The sequence below is a fragment of the Lepisma saccharinum genome, chromosome 5, assembly GCF_977018435.1.
Source record: "Lepisma saccharinum chromosome 5, izLepSacc3.1, whole genome shotgun sequence".
Taxonomy (NCBI): domain Eukaryota; kingdom Metazoa; phylum Arthropoda; class Insecta; order Zygentoma; family Lepismatidae; genus Lepisma; species Lepisma saccharinum.
In genome coordinates this window covers 87,191,463-87,216,925 of record NC_139233.1, presented here as the reverse complement: position 1 = coordinate 87,216,925, position 25,463 = coordinate 87,191,463, and the positions used below count along the sequence as shown (strand labels likewise).

General features: G+C 40.5%; 1 protein-coding gene across 1 annotated transcript in view; it reads right to left on the bottom strand.

The window, feature by feature from the left end:
- The window catches only part of LOC145987928 (cytochrome P450 4C1-like), a 101,382-nt gene that overhangs the window by 45,584 nt on the left and 30,335 nt on the right, over window positions 1-25,463 (bottom strand). The window contains exons 3-8 of the mRNA XM_083122747.1: window positions 24,087-24,177; window positions 20,213-20,395; window positions 18,347-18,416; window positions 15,174-15,300; window positions 14,585-14,663; window positions 11,145-11,254 (exon numbers count right to left, since the gene is read on the bottom strand). Of these exons, the coding sequence (XP_082978873.1) occupies window positions 11,145-11,254; window positions 14,585-14,663; window positions 15,174-15,300; window positions 18,347-18,416; window positions 20,213-20,395; window positions 24,087-24,177 (660 nt within the window). The remainder of the gene's footprint in view (window positions 1-11,144; window positions 11,255-14,584; window positions 14,664-15,173; window positions 15,301-18,346; window positions 18,417-20,212; window positions 20,396-24,086; window positions 24,178-25,463) is intronic.

The window sequence follows — 25,463 nt, the reverse complement described above, 5'->3', positions numbered from 1 at the left end:
TAACACATCTTATCACGAATTTGTGGACATATAGTCACATTATAATCAAATCGAATGAAACAGATTCAGCTTTAATACTTTAAACTGTAAATTCAAATAAATCATTTGCTATTTAATACTTCATCACCAACCTATCATACATCTTAAATCAAGTTACCTGTTACCTATGGCGCTTCGGCTAGTTTTCCGGCTATGGCCTCCCCAACTTTCTTCCTCCAAAACGTCCTGACTTGGGCTGCCCTTCTCCAATTTTTTTTAAAGTGAAGGATGGAGTCTGCGTCCTTCTGGATACTATCCTCCCATCTGATCCTTGGTCTTCCTGCAGGTCTTCTTCCTCCCATGTTTCCTCCTAGCATCTTCTTTGGTATCCGGTGCTCATCTATTCTAGCTACATGGCTAGTCCAGTTTAGTATTTTTATTGTTATATATATGGAGAGAGGTACTTCCTTATAAAGTTTATAAATTTCGTCATTTTATCTAATTCTCCACACTCCTTGTGACTGAATATGGCCAAAGATCCTTCGTAGGATTTTACGCTCGAATGAGTCGAGTTTGTTAGCAGCGTGTTCCGTAAGAGTCCATGCTTCACATCCATATACTACAATACTATGAATGAGTGTTTTGTATACCGTCACTCGAGCTTTCCAATTGACATCTCTACATCTGATTAAAGGTAATATCGAGAAGTAGGCCTTATTTGCTGTTTGAACACGTGCTTGTATTTCTGCTATTCCTTCATTTTTAACATTCAGGTTTGTACTTAGGTATGAGAAGTTGTTGGTCATTTCTATGTTAAAGTCTTCTATTACCATGTTCTGTTCACAGTTTCTTCTTTTCCTTGACTGGATTAATATTTTTGTCTTATTCTCGTTTATTTTTAGTCCAACTTTCTTGCCTTCCTCATTCAGGTCCTTAAATACTTCCTTTACTCTTCTTAGTGATCTACCCATGATGTTAATATCGTCTGCATATCCAACTATTTGTGTAGATTTGTATTGTAGAGTGCCTCTGGTATCAAGTAAGCTGCCTGATAACGTATTCCAACACCAGGTTGAAGATGAGGTGGTCAGTCCATCTCTTTGCTTCAGTCCTTGCATTACATCAAATAAATCTCCCAATTTTGCTTGGATGCATACAGAGGTAAAGTTACTCTTCATTGTCAGTTCTACCAATCTGACAAACTTGTCTGGTATTCTGAATTTTTTCACTATATCGCCTTAATTCAAGTAAGATATAACATTGAACGAATCTTCTTTTCGTACGCTTACACCATACAACCAACAATAAAAAAAATCATGATACAAATTTCTTGTAAACCAACCTGTTCTCGAAACCAGAACATATCCCACTTCCATTGCATCACTATTGTAAATCAATAGTTTTGAAACAATATAGTTTACACACTAGGGTGGATCTAAAAACCGTTTTTTTCGAAATCGGTCTGGGACTAGTGCTTAAAGTTTGTGGTTGGTGGTCCTTATAAACCATAAAAAAATTCAACTTGATGGGATAAAGTCTTCAGGCTGCGCCTTTTAGTCAAAATTTTAAATTTTTATGAAAAAATGTCAAAAATTTGCAATTTTTCCTGATGGTTTCTCGATGTTTATGGAGTGATTTAATGGCAAAACATTACATATATTTCTTGTATGTTGCTTAACATTAACGATTTAGTGTGTTTGAATCAGGGAAAATAGTTTCTTAGTTTGCCAAAATTCGTCAAAAAACGCCAAATATACAGAAATGTTACGGATGTTGGGTAAGCAATAACCCGCTATAATTACTCGACCCCACGGACTTAAATTTACCAAAAACGATAAGGTTATAGGATAGGAAGTAAACTGCACCTCTTAGTTTATCGACTAATCGACTATCCAGCACGCACCACGAGGAGGTGGCTGCAATCGAGCGCCGCCCGCCTACCCACCCAGGTAGACTGGCCTATTTAGGTTTTAAAGTCCGCTTTGGTATCAAACTTTGGTAATATTTTCCTGTCCTACGATCGAGCTCTAATATAGTCAACTAGGGAGTCATAACCACATACAGCAATTGATGCAGCAGTTACATCATTGACGCACCGTTCCACTGCCTGGCTATGGCACGGTAGGTCAAAAAAAATCTGCAGTTTTCCTAGGGAATCGTCCCTTCCTGCTGCGATCTCTTCTAAGTGTTCATTGGTAAGTAAGTGTGCTACTGGAGGCGATGTTATTTCTTCTTTTCCCCAGTGCACTAAATCTGTGTAATCTTTGGCATTAAAGTTAATCACTGGGGGGGGGGGGGAATTTTCTAATTTGGTTGGCTTTGGTTTTTTCTTGCTTCCAGGATCTTCTTCGCCGCGTTTTCACGCACATTTTGGCGACTGTATCCCAACATACCAGCAAGTATGTTTTCTGGATACCCCCAGAAAGCATGATTTTGAAGACGTTCATAGAGAAAAGTCTTTAAATCGTTTGATAAGTACTCCATTTTCTGTAATGTTAGCCACAGGTTATTTGACGCGTCCTTGATAGTTCTATTGCATTTGATGTAAAACCACATGGGAGCGTAAACTTTAACGACAAATTCTGTCAATGTCTTAAGAGCAGGTGATGGATTTGACGTTGCTACATACAGTCGAAGGATGTGCCCTGCAAGAGTCAGCCATCGAAGATGATGAATGGGCCCAGGAAGACACATCGCAAGATCATCTGGACACACTGCACTGTTTGCAGCCTGGCACATTTTGTAGAGGTAAGCCTGGTCTTTGCTGAGAACATCACCGTCAATATCAGGAAGAACTGCTTCAATTTTTTCGAACTGGACGATAACTGGCCGGTCTTGGAAGGTAGACAAGCTCTTTCCTACGTCGCCATGAAATCCCTTCGGCCGGATGTCTTGCCGTCAATTTTCTCAAAAATGTGTCTTAGGGGCAGTTCATTAGAATGCAATTGACACACAATCCATTGGAGAGGACGCTGGATATATTCTTCTAAACGCCGGATGATGCCGGTGTGCTTCTCCGTGTTCTTCCTCTCTCCGTCGGATCCTATGCACGACAATTCCGTCTAATCTATGCCTTCTTCGCAGGGAAAGTTCCAAATAGCGGCAGTTGCTCCTTCTGCGTCGGCTGTTTTGGGAGTAACATGGGTAAGGTAGAATGAACCAGGTTCCTCGATGAGAGAAATGTGCTCTTCTTGACAAGTCCGTTGGTACGTTTTTCCAGTCTCTTCACATGTCTCTTTCACCAAAGTAGAATCTTTCCTTCCATCGAAGTACAACGACAAAATTTTCTTGTTCTGGGGACATTGTTGTTCTTGCAGTGTTTGTCGCGTTCGTGAGCGCTGTCGCCTGACATTGTTTCTGTCTATAACAATGTTAAATTTCTCCTTTTGAGGTAGTGTTTTATCTATATCACTCAGAAGACTTGACGCCAAATGTGCAGCTACTCTGTCTGACACACCACGCCTCTCACATGCACGCGAAAACGAACTCAGATTGACCCTGGTCTGACTACTTGTTCTCGAGTTAAACTTCTTCTTTTGCGGAATGAATTCTCCATCTTCATCATCACCAGGTAAGTCTTCCTTGTCTTCAACATTTTCAGCTTCGTCCACTTGCCGCACTTCTGACGACGAACGCTCTTCTGTACGTTTTTCCAAGCTAAGCTTGTCGGTTTCTTTCCTTTTTAATCTTTTCAGATTTATTTTCGTTGTCGGGATGTCTTATCTTCCAATGCACATTTTTCGATCTGTTCTCTGGTCTTCTAAAAATTCCTTGTCCATTTCAGGTATTTTGAGAGAGCATTTGCAGGCACTGTAGTTCACACACTTGCAGGAAACGATGTCAAATAGGCGTCGCGAACTTTCGAGGCAAGTATTCATTTGAACATCAAATGCCGGTGAAGGTTTCCTTTTGTATTTACTGTAGGGCTTATTCAAATTCTGCACTTTAACATGTTCACAGTTTACAAGGTCCTTCACTCTCTTCAAAGACACCGTTGGGATCGAAGCTTTCGTCCAAATATTCATTATTCGGTTTGCAACAATGTTATCAATGTCTTTCCCGGAAGGGGATTTGCCGTTCAAAGCTACTGTTTTTTCCGCTTAAACGTAATTGAAACACTGTATGACACTCAAAAATGTTGGTAACTGGTTATCATTCAGATCCTCCGATTTCCCTAAAATATCGAACACAGCTGACTTCTTCTGCCCTCGAGGCAAGGGCGGCATTGTTATATTTCCTGTTCGCAGTCTTTTCAATCCACAGATTTACAAGATTCAACAGTAGTTTTTGACACGCACTTTGCAATATCACACTTGTTACGTAGACTTATAACAACACGCTTCATTTGCTCCGTCCGAACTGACTGACGCACAAACCGTACTCGCAACGGCACAGTCGCTGGGATCGTTCTTGCTCCATCAACATCAAACAAGTTAGAACAGGTATCATTCGCTTTGCCTCGCACGGGCGATGGGAGCACTAGGGTGACGGAAGAAGAGTCCTACAGGTGCAGGATATAAGCAACGCAAGTTCTGGTGTTATTAAAGTATTTTCATCTACCTTTTCATGGTAAGTGTTGGATAGTCGATTAGTCGATAAACTAAGAGCTGCAGTTTACTTCCTATCACATTACCTTATCGTTTTTGGTAAATTTAAGTCGGTGGGGTCGAGTAATTTGTTACTGTATATTTGGCGTTTTTTGACGAATTTTGGCGAACTAAGAAACTATTTACACACTAAATCGTTAATGTTAAGCAACATACAAGCAATATATGAAACATCCAGAAACCATCAGGAAAATTGCAAATTTTTGACATTTTTTCATAAAAATTTAAAATTTTGACTAAAAGGCGCAGCCTGAAGATATTATCCGATCAAGTTGAAATTTTTTATGGTTTATAAGGACTACCAACCACAAACGTTAAGCACTAGCCGCAGACCGATTTCGAAAAAAACGGCTTTTCGATCCACCCTATTACACACACAAAATAAACTTGGGAACCGTCATTCCATGGAACTGAAGTCTTGGCTCTGATTTATTATTAAATGTAACAGGACATAAACGCCTACTGCTGAAAGTAGGCGCGTGGAGGAGGCTTTTTTTAAGGGGTTCCCCCTTTATTTATTGTATTTGTATTATATTATGTATAATAAAACTACGATGAAGAAGAACAAATACACTTAATAGTCTGTTCGAACAAGTTCTCGGGTTACGAGCCAATTTAAGTCTATGTTGGCTTCCAACGTTTCGAGCGCATACATTGCTCTCATCTTCAGGGAATATATATATATTGGATTGATTTGTTGTTTTAAGTCCACTTTATGCACAGTAAGGCTAATCAGTACTGGACGTACAGATTAAAGCGGGATCCGAACTATGTGCGTTTACCGGCAATCGAACCCGGGACCCCTTGATTACAAGGCAAAGACGCTAACACTGCACCATCGGGAAGGCCTATATATATATTAATCCCCGCCCCCAAAGGGCTCGCGGGGGTGAGTGGTGCCCGACCTTAGTCAACAGGCTCAGATGGGGATGTTGATGTACTCTTCAGTACATCATAGCTCCATGTCTGGTCTTTTGCCTAGGTAACAATTTATTACGTAGTTTAATCATCTTTTGCGGAATTTTATGTTTGATCAGCTTATGGATAAGGCCTTCGTACCAGACTCTGTCGAAGGCCTTTTCGATGTCAAGCAGGATCATGCCTGTATCTTTGTTTTTGTTATAGTGCTCCGTGATGTGTTCCAGTAATCGTATGAGCTGGTGCACTGTGGAGTGTTTTCGTCTGAAGCCAAATTGTTCTGCCAGGATTAGTTCTTTCTCTTGGGCCTCGAAGTGGAGTCTTTTGTATAGAACTCTTTCGAGGATTTTCCACATGTTGTTAAACAGACTTATGGGTCTGTAGTTTTGGGGAATTTTTTTTATCTTTTCCTGGTTTTGGAAGGCATATGATTTTTGCTGTTTTCCAATATTTGGGAAAATATTGGGTGGTCATACATGAGTTGAACAGTATTACCATTGCTTGAACCAGATTGATGGGAATGTGTTTAAAGATCACATTTTGTATCCCGTCTGGTCCTGGGGCTTTATTGTTCTGTAGGTATTTGATGATATTTAGTATTTCCGTAACATTTGTTGGGATGATTTCCTCATTTTCTTCTGCTTCCTCGACGATGTTGATTGTTTCATCTTCATCGTCTGGGTCTATATCGATATTCTCGTTCGGCTGGAACGTTTCTTCTAGGATGTCTGATAAGGCTTTAGCTTTGTCGATATTATTGTAAGTGAGACAGTTTTTTCCATGAAGGTTGGGCATGTCTATATTTGTTCTACTTAGCCTTCTCGTGAATTTAAAAAAGCGAGAGGTCTTTGGTGTTCGACAGCTATTCGACTCTTGCTGACCATTTTTGTCTGCGGAATCGTTTAATGTCTTCAGCTTCTATTTCCTTTGACAGGGCTTTTCGTTCCTGTTTGTAGAATGGTCTGCGGGTACGCATGAAAAGTTTGCGTATTTTGTTTCTGAGCGTTATCGTGTTTTGCATATGGCTTGCTAGTTTGGAATCCGGTTGCATTGGTTTATGCAAGGGGACGTGCTTGGTCATTGCTCCTTTAATGTTTACTGTAATTGAAGCTGCGCGTTCATCGATTTGTGCTGCTGCTTGAACTGGTTCACGGTATTTATTATTTGTGAATTCTTTTCGCAGATGGGGTGTAAGGGGTGACCTTCCACGTAGTACACCCAAATGTCAACCTCACTTCCACGTTAGTGCACCCTGGACTGAAGACTAACGAGGCTCTGGCGACTGGCCTCATGGCCAGTATAATTTTGTGTATCTTTTCCTGTTCTTTTGTCCTTATGTGTGTTGAGTGCCCCTTTACAGCCTCAGCTTTTAACGAAAGTCAGAACATTTTAATATTTTATGATTTTAGTTCTGCAACGATAGAGTTGTTATTTGTAACGATAAGGGGCTGGACCCCGTATAATGTGACGGGTGCAAAATAGCCTTAGTGCTGACGCACCCACAATTTTACACTCAAATTCAATTCTTTTCGCAGGTCGGTTTTGAATGTTTCCCAGTTGACCCGCAGGTAGTTGAATCTCCTGTATGGGGCTTTGGTTCTTGGTTTGTCAAATAAAATGACAAGCACTGTGTTCGGAAGTGAATGGCGATAGCGATTCTTGATCCGTTATTATACGCGGGTCCTTAAGAATTTCTGTCAGGTAAGTCTGGTAGTACTTTGGGGTCGTCCGGATAATAAGTCGGGGTGGTTGGCAAGTACACCAATATTGGTGTATTCTGAATGTATCGGAAGAGTCTATTGCCGCTCTGGTTGTGGACTCTACTGTGCTTGGCGTTAATGTCTCCACCGATAAGGACTGATGGTTCAAGGTTGAGGAGCCTATCAATATCTTGGGTATCCAGTTGTTCTATTTTGTTGGGGTCCTGTAGGCTGCTATGAATAGGATATCTCTATTTTCCATAGTTGCCTTGATTGCTATTGCTTCTAACGTTTTAAGTTTGGGTATCGTAATGCGGCAGTGGACTATGTTTTCTTTAATAAGAATAGCCACTCCTCGTGATGCCTGTTTACAGTCGGTTCTGTCTTCCCTATGTATCGCGTATGTTGGAATGTATAGGTTGTCGGTTGGTTTTAGATGCGTCTCGCAAATGAGAGCTATTCTTGGTTGTTTTTCAAGAATCCAGGGGTAGAACTCATTCATTCTGCCTAAGAGACCTCTGGAGTTCCAGTTGATCAATTGTGAGGATTGGGGTTGTCTATGACTGCCTACCATTAGTGACGGCGAGTGTATTTGTCAATTGGGCGCATATGGCTATCATCTGTTGCATGGTTTGGGACATGACAGCTCGCATTTGTTTCATTTGCTGCATGCTCTGCTGGAGTGCCTCATACATTTTGGGGAGCCAACCGTGTGCCTCCGGTTTTGGCTGTGGGGGTTGGAGCTTTGATGTAGGTGTGGCCTTTGTCACCTGCTTCTTGGATGGAGCTGGGGTGGGTGTCGGTAGTAGCGCAATTGGAGCTGTTTTTGTTCCGGGCGCTGTTTGTATGCTCTGAGGGAGCTTTTGAGGAGGAGTATTTGGTACTTTCTTTGTCGGGGTTTGGGAACTGAGCTGGGTTTTGTCTTGCTTTGAGCAGTTTGAAGTTGTGGTGTTTGTAGTAGCCTTTGTGGAGACGTTTTTGCTTTTGCTGGTGTTTGGGAACTGGGGAGTGTGCTGCCTAAGCTTAGCTCCCTGATTTACCCTATGAAACACAGTGCAGATCCTTGCACTGGCTGCGTGGTTACCCTTACAGTTTGCGCATTTGACTGGGTTAGCGTCTCTGTCGCATTCTGAGACATCATGATTAGCCCTGCAGCTCACGCATCTGAGTTTGATAAAACAAGTATTCCTGCTGTGGTGGAACCCTTGACATTGATGGAACTGTAAGACGGTTTTTGGGGGTTGATAGTCCTCAACCGTTATCTCACATTGCATCAGTTCTTCCAGTTTTTCAGCCGTAGGATCTTATCCTTTGGCGCGTCAAAGATTCTGACAAAATATAATGAAGAGGGGACTCTTGGTTTGGTTATTTGGTCGAATCGCTTCATTCGGACTACCTCCGAATTGAGCCCGGTGACTCGATTTCGGGGATGTCCATCTTTTTGATTAGTTGTTTTATGACGTATTTATGGGGTCGGCAGTTCTGGGATTTAATATAATGGAACTCCGCTCCAGCATCTCTGAGTTCTTGGAGTAACGCATTATATGTGGCGCTGTCGTAGGTGGTAACCGTCATTACATTTCCTCTGGCTGAGCAGAGAATTTTTTTTGTTTTTTTTTTTGTTTTTGCAAGTTGCAAAAACGCCGAGGGGTTGTGGACTGCTATTGGAGAGAACCTTTCATGGCCCCTTACGGGTTGGTTCTGGGTGAGTAGGTTTTGGGTGCCATTGATGGGTAAGTACAATTCGTTCAATTGCGCCCACTTCTGACTATCAGCCTTATCTGTGCTGTGTTTAAAATACAGCTATTTGTCGGACTTGTTTTAGTGATGGGAATACATCTTTAATGATATTCTCGTATTCCTCAGCCGTCATTCTTTGTTTGCACTGGGAGTGCCTTTCTGGGGGGTGGGTTGAGCCAGTGGAAGCACCTTGCTTCTGTTTTTTAGGGTCATGGGAATATAGAAATGGAGGCCAGCGTAGGGATAGATATGTGACAATTATGGTGCGGAATTTGGATTCTGTCTTCTTATTGGCTCGTTCTGGACCCTGTTGTTCTTATTGGACGCACCATTGAACAACGACGCAACGAACTTCAGCGCAACATCAGATTTTTTCCAACGTGAAAAGTCAGGACTTGCAGAACACAGCATCACAGAGGGACACAGGGTTTTATTTGCTCACATCAAAGTAATAGCCAAATGTGACGGTTACTGGGATCGACGAGTAAAAGAAGCCATTGTCATATCACGGGAAAGCACCAGTCTCAACAGGGACGTGGAACTCCAGCTCACTCACGCCTGGAACTTGCTCCTCCGTAAAAAGAAAGCTGCAGCCAATAAGAACAACATGATCCAGAACGAGCCAATGAAAAGACAGAATCCAAATTCCGCACCACAATTGTCACATATTTAACCCTACACAGGTCTCCATTTCTATATTTCCCGAAGATGAGAGCAATGAATGCGCTCGAAACGATGGAAGCCAACATAGACTTATCCTGGCTGGTAACCTGAGAACACTTGTTCGAATCACTTTGCCAGGAATGCTGCAATTCCAATTTTCAATAGTCTGTTGTTTATCACGATAGGGTTTTGTATGATTAGATTTGCTAGACGACATTTTGTGTGAACGCTGAAGGATTTTAATTCGTCTCACTTGTACTACATAAGTATTCATAACCTTCGGGACGTTTCAATAACCCTCGGTAACGCAACAAATGCTCAACTAGTATATTTTGATTATTTAATTTTAGAACATTGTAACTCTTTGGAGGGAGGAGGCACAGATCCGCTGAACCCCTTCTAAATATGCCTTTGGTAAGGGGCAAGTTTCGTTGAAGGCACTCAAACGCCAACGTGACATTCCATGTAATACACGCTGAAAGCGTTTCCCTAAAAATCTACATTTCTGAAAATTATATTATACTGTGTCTCTGCAATATGAGGAGCAAGGCCGTGCGTAACAGAAGAGAAGGGGAGAAAGCGAGTTGGCGGAGCAAAGCAGTGGGAGCTGCTGCAAACAGCTGGTAGCTGCACTCACTTCCCCTCTCGCAAGTTCATGACTTACTTGACTTACAGTATTTCCTACTGCTTCCTGGAGCTTCCTCTTCAGGCCAAAAGTAGTCGTCGATCGATCAATCCGGCTATGCTTCACTTTGATTTCTCAAATAATTTAAATTCGGTGAGTGTGGATTATTAGCCCTCAGCTCCCTAGTACCTGATGGGGCTACCATCTAATACTGGGCACCTGCTGGCCTTTATGCTAATATGTTTTATGGTATGGTTTTTTGAGGTTTCTAGGCCTTCCACACCAACCTTCCTCCTTTCTCAACCGGGCTTAGGACCGGAGTTACAAGTTCATTGGTGGAGCACTATTGAGTCACCACTTGCGCAGAGACATACTTTCGTTATTATTATTTATTAGTTCAGCACAGGATGCATCTCCCAATTATGTTGATCTTAATATACATACTATGCATAGAAGATAAAAATAGAACATAGAATGAAAATGAAAATCTATATACACAATATTTACAAAAAAAATATGTATTTTTTCTTCAGTGCACTATATAAATCTGTGAATAAATCAAATTCTACAGTTTTTAATAGTTTGTTTACTGTGTCCTGTATTAACAATGCAGGTGAAAATATATGAACGTTGACTCTTGATCTCTGTGTAGAATAGATTTCGTTGTCTTGCATTGTCGCGGCCTACATTAAAGGTTATAGTTTGTAACAGTCATGTTTAATCTATTTCTGTAGGAAAATGACGTCACTGACAACTCTTCGTTCGCTCGCTCCAGAGATTCCGGGGACAGAGTATAAATTCTTGAGTTAAATAAATCTATCAGGATTATTATTGACAGTTTTCAAGAATAAGAATCGCATGATTCAGTGTATCATCATTTACTTAATATATATTGAACATTTTAGGACATACCTCGAACATGAAGGTGTCCACTTCTTCTCTTATTTCTTCATCGTTTAGCACCTTTCCATTTTCTGATGCTTCAATTAACAGATCTAGAAAAGCTAACCGTCTCTTCACTCCTGGAATGTGAGAAATTCATGAATAAACTTTGTTCGTCCTAGAAAGATGCTACCACAAGAAAAATAACTTAGGTAGTTATTACGTTAAAATGTGATAGGTTACGATGTGTAATCACCATCTCTTTCCTCTTGATTTAATTCATATATTTTCTAGAGTAAGTTTTTCGCAATAACGGCCACATTGTATCTGCACATTATTAATTGTTATAGAGGTTGTTCCGCCTACGTTTGGCCAATTTCGTTCCTCCCACCCTGCACTCAGAATGAACTCACCCTACCTTGGTCAGGCATGTTTGTCAGTGTAGTGTGTGAGCTGTAAAAGTGTGGTTGTGTTTTCTCACTGGGCCAAAAATCCCGCCAAAACTGAGCCGCTTTTTGGGAGGAGTGTGTTGTATAACTTTCCAAGTGTTTGCATTTTCTCGCTTGGCCGAAAATGCTGCCAAAACAGTTGCTTTTGGGAAGGTTTTGTTGTAGCCTTTTATGACGCAAAGTTCAGTGTGTCAATGATCAGGAAGTAGTGTAAGAGCAAGAATTGTGACGTTAGTTTGACTTTATTCAAGAATGTGATCGGCAAGTATAAGGATTGCATGGCCCCAGCGTTCGGTTCTCCAACAAAGGTGACGAGAACACGGCCATGCACACAAGCAAACCACCAGTATGCAGGCGAAACTTCGCAGAATGGGCATGCAAGAGAATCCACCGACCCAAAGACAGATGGAAAATCATCTAAATATGTCTTTGGAAACTGTTAACAGCACCTTGCACTTGCATACTGGTGGTGGCTTGTGTGCACGGCCGTGTTCTCGTCCCCTTTGTTGGAGAACCGAACGCTGGGGCCATGCAATCCTTATACTTGCCGATCACATTCTTGAATAAAGTCAAACTAACGTCACAATTCTTGCTCTTACACTACTTCCTGATCATTGACACACTGAACTTTGCCTCATAAAAGGCTACAACATAACCTTCCCAAAAGCAACTGTTTTGGCAACATTTTCGGCCAAGCGAGAAAATGCAAACACTTGGAAAGTTATACAACGCACTCCTCCCAAAAAGCGGCTCAGTTTTGGCGGGATTTTTGGCCCAGTGAGAAAACACAACCACTCTTTTACAGCTCACACACTACACTGACAAACATGCCTGACCAAGGTTGGGTGAGTTCATTCTGAGTGCAGGGGGGGGAGGAACGAAATTGGCCAAACGTAGACGGAACAACCTCTGTATTTAGTGGCATTCATTCATTCATTTACAAGGTTTGTGGAAGTGTAAGTTTCCTTCCATAGAACATGCCTTTTCAGGATGTTTCAGGATGATTCGAACAGGTTTGTAGGATTTGGGTTTGGTTTGAGGTGATCCCTTCAGCAACTACTACAGAAGTAAAGGTTTTGACACCGTTTCATGGCTGGGGCAGGTGTGGGGAAGTTTTCCTTCCCCGGTATGGCTCCTTTTCATTTAGCCAAGTACTGGGCATTTTTTCCTCCGTGAAGGACAAGGTTTGGGGTAGTTTTGGCAGTTCGGCGTTGATGGTGGTAGTCCCTCGGGTGGCTGCAGGGACTGAGTGTGGTGTTTTGACAAGGTTACATAACAAGGGTATAAGTAACAAAAATCGACAAGGTAGCAGGTTTTGTCAGTGTTACACGGATTTTGGTAGGTTTTTACTAAAACACGGGTAGATAGTGGAATATATGATACGTACAGGGTACATGGCATGGTATTGGGAAATAGAATATATAATACTCCATACAAGGTACGTACATGGCATGAGTAATTACATAACAGGGTACAAGGCAAAGTATGGATATAAAAGAATTACGTACAAGGTACAAGGAAATTAGCAATAAGGTTAGCATAACAAGATACATAGCGTGGTATAGGTTACATAGCAAGGTATAGAAAATAAGTAAAAATAGTTTGCAGACAGTGTTTCAGTCATGCAGTCGGTTTCGTGGATCGCCAGGTAATGGTGTTAGGTGTTTCGAACGTACAATAGCTGTTTGTCCTATGCTGCTTACAGCTGTGTTGTCATAATTTGTCCAGAAAGTCCTTGTTTGTCTTTGTGCGATTTGTCTTAACATGGGTAAGTCGAGATCTTCATGCAGCTGTGGGATTCTGATTCCGTCTGGCAGTAGAAAATTTTATTATATAAGAAAATCACAAACATACTCATTCGCATGCACTCTAGTACAGCAAGTCTAGCTGTGCTAACCCATAGCATTACAGTTGTAAAATACTTTTGTTTTAACCTTAAATTTTTCTAATTATTGTCTACAACCACAAAATAATGAAGTTGTAGGATATCCAGTCTTCATTTTCACGATGAAAACCCTTAGCACCATATTATGACAATTTGACAAAACATCTGTTTATTTCGCCCAATATGCTGGGTCCAGGCGAAGCAGGACATTGAAATGGGACAAATGACCTTGAACCAACTAATAAGAGGCCAGCTTCTATGCACGACAGGGCCGGGTCTAGCTGAGTGCCTGTAACCAAAATATTTCAGAGGTCTGAAAATGTCAGAGATTTTTGTTTCATATTCTGAAGTACAAGGGCCCTATGCAACCACAATATGATCAATATTTTAATTATTAATAAACAATTTATGTATATATTGTTAAGAAATGTATTTCGTATTAAGGAGTTAAGTATCAGTTCAGTATGTTTTAGATAAACGAGGGTTTGGACATAAGCCACCAATACAACTATTTTTCTCGCGAGAATGCTGACCAGGCACGAAAATTCGAAATATACAAAAGGAAGAGGGCAGTGTATGGTACTGTGAAGTGTACGAAGATTCAGATCATGTGAGCCAGATGTATGATAGGGGAGCGAGCAAGACATCCTTAATATAGCCTTGTGCCACACGCGTTTACAAGTCAGAAAGCATACAATATGACACTATTCCCAACAGTTTCTACCAGCTCCCAGTGGCATTCTCTTGCATTCCTCTTCACCCACGAATGGCTATTTTGATACACGAACGCTGTTCACGCTGGGCAATGTCTGTTGAGCCAACACTGCCTTCTGTACGATAACCATTCATCACACCGCCATCTAGTGACATGTTCACATACTACAGGTGCAACGTTCTTCCGAACACATGATGATATTGTGACACAACCGTTTAACTTTGAGAAAAATATAGTTGCAATGACATATGTCACAGCCCTCGTATATTCGTGCAAACACTTAGGCACAGTTCGTATATCCTTTTGTCGAATTAAGACCGAATTAAACTCTCAGGTAATGGAAAGAACATTAAACAAACGGATCATAAGGAACCTGGACCTGTGCTCATTAGTATTACTAGCCTACTAATTATCTTCTTACCAAATTCATTTTCTATGGTGTTCTTACTCCCAGTTTCTTCATTCAATCTTCTTTTCTCCAGCTTTCTATCAGCAATTACCTGGAAGATTCAAAGGAAAGCATGTTATAAACAGAAAGGAGAGAGAGAGTATCCAAAATATTCGCTGAGTAAATATCCATGTGACATATCACAATGGCATGGTAACTATTACGAAATGATTGAATACGTACATAAATAAAGAATACATTTTTATGATGTGATAAACCTTCTTTTCTTACATCTGCAAATTTAGGGGTAGAAATAATGACAATGTCATGAACATTTGATCTAATGCTTCTGATTGAGGTGTATAATGTATGCACATAATATAATCAAGCTGTGAGGAGGAAGAAGAACAAACATGCTAAGTAGCCTGTTGTTTATTACGATATAGTTGACTTGAATCTCACTTCTCGCACAGTTCCCGCCCTCCGACCCGCCCTTTGACTTGTGACGTCACAAGAATTGCAGTGTATTAATGCCAAGAGCCCTAAACCTAACGTGTCTAACCTATTACTAATAATAACAATATTGTACTAACTGTGTAAATTTATTACAAATAAAAATTACCTTCCTGCTTAATCCATGTAATACTTTCAAGCACTCAGCTTGTTCCTTCTTGTATCTGCTCCAATTGAAGACAACATCCGGTCTAAGCCACAGTTTAAAATGTCTTGTATGTAATATTTCAGTTATTCTGTAATGCAAAACGTGATAATAAAGTTAACAATACTAACAATTAAACTAATAATTATAAATATATAGTAAACATAGTTTTGACATACAATTGCTGCCACTGCCCCCCCAAAACATTTTTTGCCACTTTTGCTCCCGCACTATGTTAAACCTTATATACCAAAGGAAAATATACTGCCCTGGCTCCCCCTCCAGTTTTTGAACCTTCCCCCCACCCCAGTTTGGAACCCAATCGCCACCATCGATCACAATATACGTATACAGGGTGGGGGCTACAAGTAGGTATGCATTATCCCATCACAAATACACTATATACTGTATACCTACTTTTGGGCTACCGTACATATTGATTTGTTTCTTATTTTAGGTTTAGTGGCTCTTACGCCACGTCTAATGCAAATGGCAAGAGGGAGCAATTGGCCCCCTAATCATCGGAACCCTCAAATATTTCTTTTTCAGGGAGAGGCAAGGTATTTTTTCAAGGTGGTAAACAAGGCATATTACCACCAGAGTTGTTCCCTGAGAAACCACAACTGGAGTTTGAAGTTATTACGTTCCTGCATCCCCATTAGAATAATTAATATAAATTACTGTGGCTGAAATCGAACTATATGCGTGAAATATATACTTTTAGGTTGACGTTCATTTTCCAGATGGTTGTCCTTCTTCCGGACGTTCATGCCAGTATATTATTATCCTTTCACCTACAAATTTAGTGTACTGGGATCTTATTTTTGTGATTAAACAAATAACACTATTTAAGAAAACGAAGTATTATCAAGCCAATGAAAGTTCCAAGCAACTGCCGTGGGGGGGGGGGGGAGTGCATTATACCCTATATAAGGTCAAGGTTGGTGGAGCCCCTGGGAAAAATGTTTGGTTGGGGCACACCATTTTTTAAATTATTTTTTACTAGGAGGTTTATTAGCTCAATATGTTAACCACCAATTTTCAGCAGTTGAAATGGTAGACCTGATTTTAGAATCAGTAGTCATTCACAATCGAACATATCGCAGATAGGTTTGCAGGGAGAATAGCGAAGTAAAATAAAGTTACAGGACGAAAATTGTAGCGCTAAAGCAGCAGTAAAATTCTGCGTTTAAATGTCTACAGTATATTATGAAGAGTGAACACCGTAACTACAATATATAGTAAATACTAAGGGGGTTCAGACGGAAACAGAGAATTGAGCAGTAGACTGTACTTACGTACATAATTTATTATAAATTATATTACTTACAATTAAGAGAAAATATGTCACTACATATGCACTGTCTATCTACTGGACAATTACCGACAGGTTCATTGTGGAAATTGTAGTAACTACACTTTCTTCAAGAAAATTCCCAAAGGATTAACACATATAGTAGAAACACTTTTCTTGCCTTTTTCGCCGTAAATTCATCTACTATATCATCGAAATCCAATTCACGAAGAAGTTCATGTTCAATGCTTAATAAACAAAGATTGGATAAGCGATCCTGTCCCATGGCAGCATGAAGCCTGTTTTTCACTAATTTCATTTTTGAGAAATATCTTTCTCCGCTGCAGTTTGTTACCATTAAGACCAAAAACATTCTAAAGAGAACTTCGACATTGGGAAATATACTGCGGCTGTCTTCCTGATGTTTGACATTGCTACTGCTTACTAGGTGTGCAAACTGTATCAGCTCAATCTCTAGCGAGGATTCCAGATCCTCCTCGTACATGCTCACAAGCTCGCGAGCTGCAGATGTAATTTGTGATGGAATTTCCACTGCAAGTTCATTTAGAATGCTGAACATCTTTGCGACAGTTTCATAGGGTAAAATCCTGTCTGCGAGTGATGAGGTGATTTGATCAATCACTGGCAGAAAACTTTCCACTCTGAAATGTTCACTAGGCGAAGTTTGGGGTTCACTTTCATAGTCAAGAGGATTCAGTCGGACGTTTCTCATCCGCTGACGTGAGTGTTCCTTATTGTACTCTTCTGTTCCACTTCTTCATCTGGCTATCTCCTCATATTCAGAAAACGAGTTCCTTTTTTGATTCTACGAACTTTTTTAAAGATCTCAAAATGTCAATGTCAGTTTTTTTTTTTAATAAAACTTCTTATGTAATTTTCACACGCATAGCCAGCTGGTTAAAAGATTGTTTTGGTGCAGGTCCTTTACAGCTTCCTTTTGGTGGGGGCCTCGGGGCAATTGCCCCAGTTGCCTATAAGTTAATCCGGCCCTGAACCCCCCATAATCACAGGGTCTGCGCACGCCTATGCAATAAGGGTGGACTTGGAGCTTCCTTCCCCGGATTGATTTTATACGTCTATCGGCTGGTCGTTGCTCGATTCTCTGGCAGTCTTCTTCACTTCAGACTGAGGGCAGTGTGTTTCCAGTGCTAACTGGTTCATTTCACATAATAGGACAGTTGCTAAGTCAATGGGGAATTATAGATTGTATTTCCAAATCTGGACAAAGTTTCCAAAAGTCTGACATCAACAAGCTATGATGCGAAAATATCCTTTTGGGACTAGATTCTGAGAAGTATGGTCATAGACGTTATTATCTGGTTTCATATACGAAAGCTCACTTCTTTTTCAAGCAACTTGCTAATTGATGTCAATGTGTAGGTTTCCGACCAGAGATTGAACCATCAAGCTCTAGCTCAAAAGCTATTTCTATGCATACTATAAGCATGGAATTCACAATAACACACATAGAAATATGGTTTAAAATTAAAGGATTCAATGTTTTGAATCTATTTATTTATTGATTGATTTGGTATATTTTTCTTCACTTTTCTACCACTTTTGACTAATCACGAAGATGAGGATGAGTGATGATATGATGGAATGGATCAAGTAAATTTCACACACTCCAGGCCAGGATTCGAACCCGTATAATGTTTTGAATGTTTTCATATGAGGTGGGCTTATATTGACAACAAATTTCACAAACTTTAACCAATTAATTGTCCTCTATTTTGAAAATTACATCTTATAGACAAGTCATTTTTACATTCAGTTTTGAACTATTTTACTCATAACATTGGCATAGAAATTTTCAACATACCTGTATACGGCTTTTACGTATTCGCAATCATGGTTGTTTTGAATGTCAAGGGAAATTCCCATAGCAGTTTCTGAAAAAAAATAGCATGTGAATTTTGAAATTATTCAGTTAGGGCAATGACCTCACTCATTGTAAAACAATCAGAGGCGAGGTAAAAACAACATATACTTTATGACTAAAATTTTTCCGTAACATTTGAAACTTTTTCTTGAATGAAGTGTGTTAAGTTAATAAGAAAATAGTCCCGGGTTCGATACCCGGTGGAGGCACATAGTGGTTCTGATCCCACTTTAAACTGTAGGTCCAGTCCCAATTAGCCTTACTGTGCACAAAGTGGACTTAAAACACCAAATCAAACAAACAAATAAGAATATGTAACTAATCATTTCAGTACACTAACGGTATGAAGTATAAAAAAAATGATAATGGAAACGGATGTTGACCCTTCTGATCGAGTAGAAAAGTCTTACCAAGGATATAATAATAATAATCATAATAACAATAATAATAAAATTGGAATAACATTTGTTCACTTTATTAGTATAAAATAGTTATTATTATTGAATAAAAATAACAAACACAATATAATAATAATTGTTATTCTTATTATTTCTATTATATCCATTATAACTAGGGCTGAGTCGATACTGATTCCAATGTATTGATTAATTTATTGATTTTTTTTCCTTCGCTTCTTGAGCCACTTTTGGCTAATTTGCGAAGATGGGGATGAGTGATGATGTGATGAAATTGATGAATAGACACTCACAAATATCCATGCCCAGGCCGGGATTCGAACCTGGGACCCTTGCCGTCGTAGCGAGACTGATAACCACTCCGCCATGGGAGCCGGTTCCAATGTATCAGTATCGCCTATACCAGTGGTACCGGTATCGTAACGGATCGGGTGGGATTTATTTAACGATACCAGCCGATACCTTTCTGTCGTTGTGATCGTTTGTGGGTCCGCAAGAATGCCGTGCGACGCTTTCGCAGAGTCCGGTATCCTGGAAGCTATGCAAAATTCTAAGTTCCCATCGAATCTGTACCAATATTATGTGAAAAAAAAACTGTATTTTGTGATACATAACAGGATATTTTATATTCTGAATATTTTTTAAGATTTTTAAGCAGATCTGTGGTAAATTGGTGCGTGTCATTAGGGGGCAGTACAATCCAGCTTGATTATATTCAGATAGCAGTCGCTAGATAGCAGACGCATACATGGGCAACTCAGATTAATAATGTCTACCTTACTCGAAGACTGTACGTGGAGATGATTCGAGGTGATAGGTGAGCGACGATAGACAGCATAGCAACATCAATGGGATGTTCTCATGGTTTATCCTGAAGGAGGCCTTAGAAAGAGCGTTTCGCGGTCTAACAGCAGACGTCGCTCGCACACTATTGCCGATACTCTCGTGTCGTCTGCTCCTCGGCCGAACAAACAGGCCGAGGTAGCAAGAGGCAGAGGTCACTCACCCTTCCGGAAGGGTGCTGCCTACAGCATAATGCATGATCATTTGAATTTCCGAAAAATGTGCGCACGTTTAATGGATGAAGATGTTGAACGTGAGGTGCGACGTGGCTGGGACACCAGCCCAGAGACTTTTATGCAGCAGGTTTTGCGGGACTGATAAAGCGATGGGATAAGTGTATCAATGCTGGTGGAGATGATGTTGAAAAAAAAAGACGGTTTTCAAGTCAGTATCTTACTTAGTAATTTTTTAATAAACATTTTGTGGCCTACTTGCTGATTCCCTATGTAAGAAAAACAGAAAAACTGGCAAACACCAATCCACGTAGTTGGTGTAGAAATAAGGGACCCTGCGTCAATCTTAACGGAATCATAAGTTTCTTACTCACCCAATATGATATCAAGAGTGCAAGGAGCAATCCTCTCAAACACATCAATCTCAGATGACCCAACATGTTTCAGTTTTTCGACCAACACCGTGGAACATTTATTAAAAACATCCACGAACTCCTCGAGGATCTTGAAGTGGAATGATGGAGTCAGAATTTTCCTGTGCACTCTCCACTTTTGTCCTGGAAAGTTTGAAAGAGTATTACTTAGTGGTAAGATGTACAATATTTAGCTTATATAAATGTTAATGTCTTTTAACACTTTGATTATTTGCCGGCCTATGTGGCTCTATACTGAGGGACACGAAATTGCGAATTTCAAGGTTATCCATCTACCCGCTCCCCTCTTTCCCCTCGCTCGGCGACGTTGTCGCTTTTCTAGCTTCGTCTCGACACGAAATGGTGCAGTTTTTTGCGTGTCTTCCCGGTTCGCCGAATTCTCTTTCACCCAATGATCCAGAGGCGTATTATATCAGATTTCACACCTTAGTAAAATTTTCGGCGAAAAGGAAATCCCCTTTCGCAGAATATTTTGAAGGAAGGGAATTAGTTCGAGGCCAAAGTGCATCTTATAAACAACAAAAATATATTTATATTTAAGAACTTGTATGGCAAAAGATATGTAGAGAAAGGAAGTACTATACCTAGAATTTGTTGATCTGGAGAAAGCATTTGATAGAATGAATGGGGTGAAACTGTCAGAAATACAGACAGTGCTGGAGTCCCAAAATTATCAGAGTGTATACACTAGGTAGGAGACCAACATGCAACTCTTTTTATAGACAGCTACATGTATATCGAAATCGGAGATGCCGCCATCTTAGGGTTAGATTTACTTTAAAAGAAATCACGCACTAAGTTTCGATGCAGATACACCTTCACACATCTCTGAGGTTATCTATTATCATTTCTTTACGTCAACTTTATGCTCAGAGAGTCTCTTCCGGATCAGACCCACAAGTTAAATTTGAATCCGAACCACCGTGAAATTTTTCCTCCATCAGAAGTCGAACTTGCCATCTTTGTAAGATCACTGAATTAATCAAAACGCTATCGGGAGACCATCTGAAGGCAGCAAATAGAGTCGAAAGTATTTTCGCCGTTACTATTTCAGTTTAATTATTTCGATGAACTTATGGTCTAATTTTCCTCTACTGGACACATTGGCCACCATCTTGATCGATTCAACTCCATTGTATGCTCAGATAAATTAATCTAGACTGGACTTACAGTTTAAATTACGATCGGAAGTATCGTGCAATTTGCCAAACAAGAATCGAAGCTTTGGGCCTCCTACTAAGTAATCTCCAGCGTTAGGCACTACGCTTATCGCCAGTTATAGATTAACTTGCATTGTCAACTAGAATTGGATAAAGTTTTATTATTTTTATTTTGTACTTCAGCCATTTCAAAATACTTATTGTACTTCTATGCTGATATTGGTCAATCATGACTGAATGAATCTACAATTGTAATTGGGGCCCAGTCTACTCTGCAATTTTTCTTCGTCGGAAATCGAACTCGGGACTTCTTTATTACAAGGCAGTAACATAACCAGTTAGCTTTCCGTGAAACCAAAGCTATCTTTCCGAGAGAAATAGAATAGGAGGCGTTTCCGTTAGCAGTTTTTGGTTTAGCCAATTCGAAACCCATTTATATCATTAATTCCCCTCTGGAGTACGCCACTCGACATTCTGAACACCATCTTGTGTTTCAACTCCATTTTATGCTCATATAGGATAATCAGGATTGGATCTACAGTTTAAATTGGGATCGGAAGCATTGTGAAATTTGCCAAAAACAGGAATGGAACTCGGGACCTCTTAATTTCCAATTACCAGCGTTAACAACTAAGCTACCTTCGTTTATTAAAATACAATTTAGGCACAAATGGTCTCAGCGGGACTCAATCTACTTATATCTACAATTTGAATAATAATAATTCCCCCTTTTACTACATGGGGAATCGAACCCAAGATCTCTTCATTACGAGGCATCAATATAAACCACCGTCATCATGTTTGGCTTACATACATATTTTGCTCACACAGGTTAATCGGGAAAATGTTTACATTTTATACTGAATCTACCAGGAATCGAACACTCGACACCCTTGATTACAAAGCAACAACTTTCGGCGCTATATTAAAATTAGGTTTATGCGTATCCTAGCATGTTCACGTTCGATGCACGGGCATATGCTCCACACACACACACACACACACACACACACACACACACATACACGTGTTAGGTTAGCATACACCAAGAAACATTGTGAGAGGTCAATTACCCCTTCTCCTTCCACCTCGCCACGGGGCTCTTCGACGGATGTCTTCAAGGTAAACAGGCACGTCAAATTTCTGGTGAGTCCTCGATTCATGCGTTTATACACGGATATCATCAAGGTCAGTGGAAGTAATATAACACCGGATGTATCAGATTTCTGCTGAATCATTTAAATGTACGCAGGACAATCTACTATGCACCTTTTTTGCTGTATGTGTTATGCAGTGAAAGCGTATCTGCCGGCATTTAGACCAACAGCTCTACGCTGACCTCGGCATACTCTCATTCTGTCTAAACGCGCCAGTGCTTCAGTATCAAGATAGCTCGTGTTTGTGAAATGGTAAGGTGTTAACAATTGTTTTAGGCTGTTTTGTTTTAGTTTACGTACTACTAGTGCTTTTCTGCAGTCCTAATAATGCCACGCTATACGCACAAGTTAAAATAACGAATTTTATGTACGACTCTTACGTCATTAAGAATTCTTGTAGGGAAGTTAAAACGCGTTTTGCAGCAGAATTCCCAGATATTTCCATTCACACAGAGACAGTGTTCGAAAACGTGTGGACAAATTTGGGGAAACAGGTTATGTTCTTGATAGGAAGAGAAGCGTGAAACGGCGTGTGCTTAAGCTAAGTTACAATTCTGACAAGTTCCAGACTCATGACACGCATGCTGCGCGTCATTTAGTGCACTGTTTCCAATTCAAAACTACTTGTGCAAAATACGCCCGCAACAACACTGGAGTGCTTTTGACCACTTCTTACCACTCCATATTGTCCACAAAACAAACACTCACGTACAACTGGACAACCAACTGCAACCACTACACTCGAATAACAGGACGTTGTGTAGTGACGCCGCTTCAGTCCGATCGACAAGCACGGGGTTGTAGTCGTGTCGTCTGTTTCTACTCTTGTACGCATGCCCGTGCCCCAGGAACTTGCTGCAGGCTGTTTCCATTGTCCACGGCGCATGACGCGGCACATGTTGTGCGTCAAAATCCTTTGGGGCAATTTTATGCCCGACACTTGCGCCGCGTCATGTTGAAGACAGTTTCCATTTCAACAAATGCTTGGCACATACTGCGTCGCATGCCCCGCGTCATGTTGCGCGGCAAATTTGTGGTAATGGAAACGAGGCTTAACTGAGGACAAACTAGACGACGTTGGAGCATGATTGGAACACACTCCTCAAAAATCTCTCCGACGCCTTGCACAAGAAACAGACATTTGCATGACGTCTGTGTTGCAAGCTATCAAGCTTTTAAACATCAGAAGAGAAATTGAAGCAACTCCAGAAGAGGAACTGATGCAGTTTGCTGGCAGACGCGCTACCACTGCCCGGCGAGCTGGCCGCCGCTGTATGGACGACTCGACCGTGAAAAGCACTGTAGTGTTTGCACTATAGACGTTTTAAACAGCGGAGGTAATTATGATTCACCCTGTATTACTCTTAAATAGAGGATTTATATTGGGCCTACCCCGTTTCCCCATCCCGAGAGGTATTTCTGTTTACATACATGCTCCATAATATCCAACACTGTCTTCAGTATCAAGGATTCTAAGGAAAAATATTGGTATATTACCTGTACTCGTCAGCAATCCTGTCCCGAGCCAAGCGTGTAAAAAATTGTATTCGACAGACTTGTCAATATGCTTCATGCTTCCAAGGACGTCCTGTAACAAAAAAAAGGTTAAATTACTGACCTACGGAGGAAACAAAACTATTATAAAATTACCCATTGTGACTTGTAACAACATTAGTGCGAGGGGAAGTAAGTAAATAGGTCACAACCTGATAACCTGATGTGGGATAGCTGAAACTAGGAGTGAATAGTTTCAAAAGGTGTCATTAGGTGACAGCACAATCCAGCAGTCGATAGATAGCAGACGAACGCATGGGCAGCTGAGTTTAAAAATGGCGGCCGTGTTCGAGGGCTGTACGTGGAGATTGTACGGATGGAGATGATTCGAGCTGACACCCGAGTGACGATAGACAGCATTACATGTGCAATAGGCTGTTCTCATATTCTCATGATCATTTAAATTTCCGAAAAGTACCCGTCCGGTGGAGGCAAACGTTTCGCGGATGATGAAAATGTTGAACGTTAGGTGCGACTGTGTCTGGGACAACAGCCCTAAGACGTTTATGCAGCAAGTTGTGGAGGACTGATAAAGCGATCGGATAAGTGTATCAATGTTGGGTTGAAAACTAAAAACGGTTTTCAAGTTAGTATCTCACTTACGTTAGTATTTTTTAAAATAAACGTTTGTGACCTACTTAGTGACTAACATATGTGTATCATGCATTATGCAACACATAGTCCAGGATTTAAGGAGGACAACAAGTTAACTTAATGTACCGTGGATACATACATTATATTCTTGGTAGCTGCCTGACTGGAGGTTAAAGATTCCATTTTAGTCTTCTTTAAAAGTTACTATATGGAAATACAGGGAGCGTGTGAGACTTTGTCATCATTTGTGAAATGTTTTTAGCTTTGACACTTTTTTAGATAATTTTTATTTCACGATATAATTACAGACATGAAACAGCAACTTAGGAAACCTTTACTAAGCCAGCAAAACGCTTGAGAGGGCTCGTCTAATTTGCCCCCCAGTTTTGGCACTGAATCGCCGATACTGCATTTGACTTCAAGAAATGAAAAAGGAAATCTTCAGATTACATGTCACAATTTTTTAAACTCAAAATCCGATGTTGAAAAAACACAGAATAGACAAGAGTAGTAGAGACAATTGGACAGTTCTAAATAATCTTTTGAGGCTCGAATCATCATTTGAGGCTTGTCGTAGCCTTTTATGATGTATATTTTGAGGGCACAGAGTTGGCAACACTGTGGGCTCTTACTGTAGCTTTTTATGAGGGGGGCCTATTGCCCCCTGTTTACATCTGGCAACACTGCCGTAGATTTTTTGACAGTGTTGTTAACCTACTGGGTTTT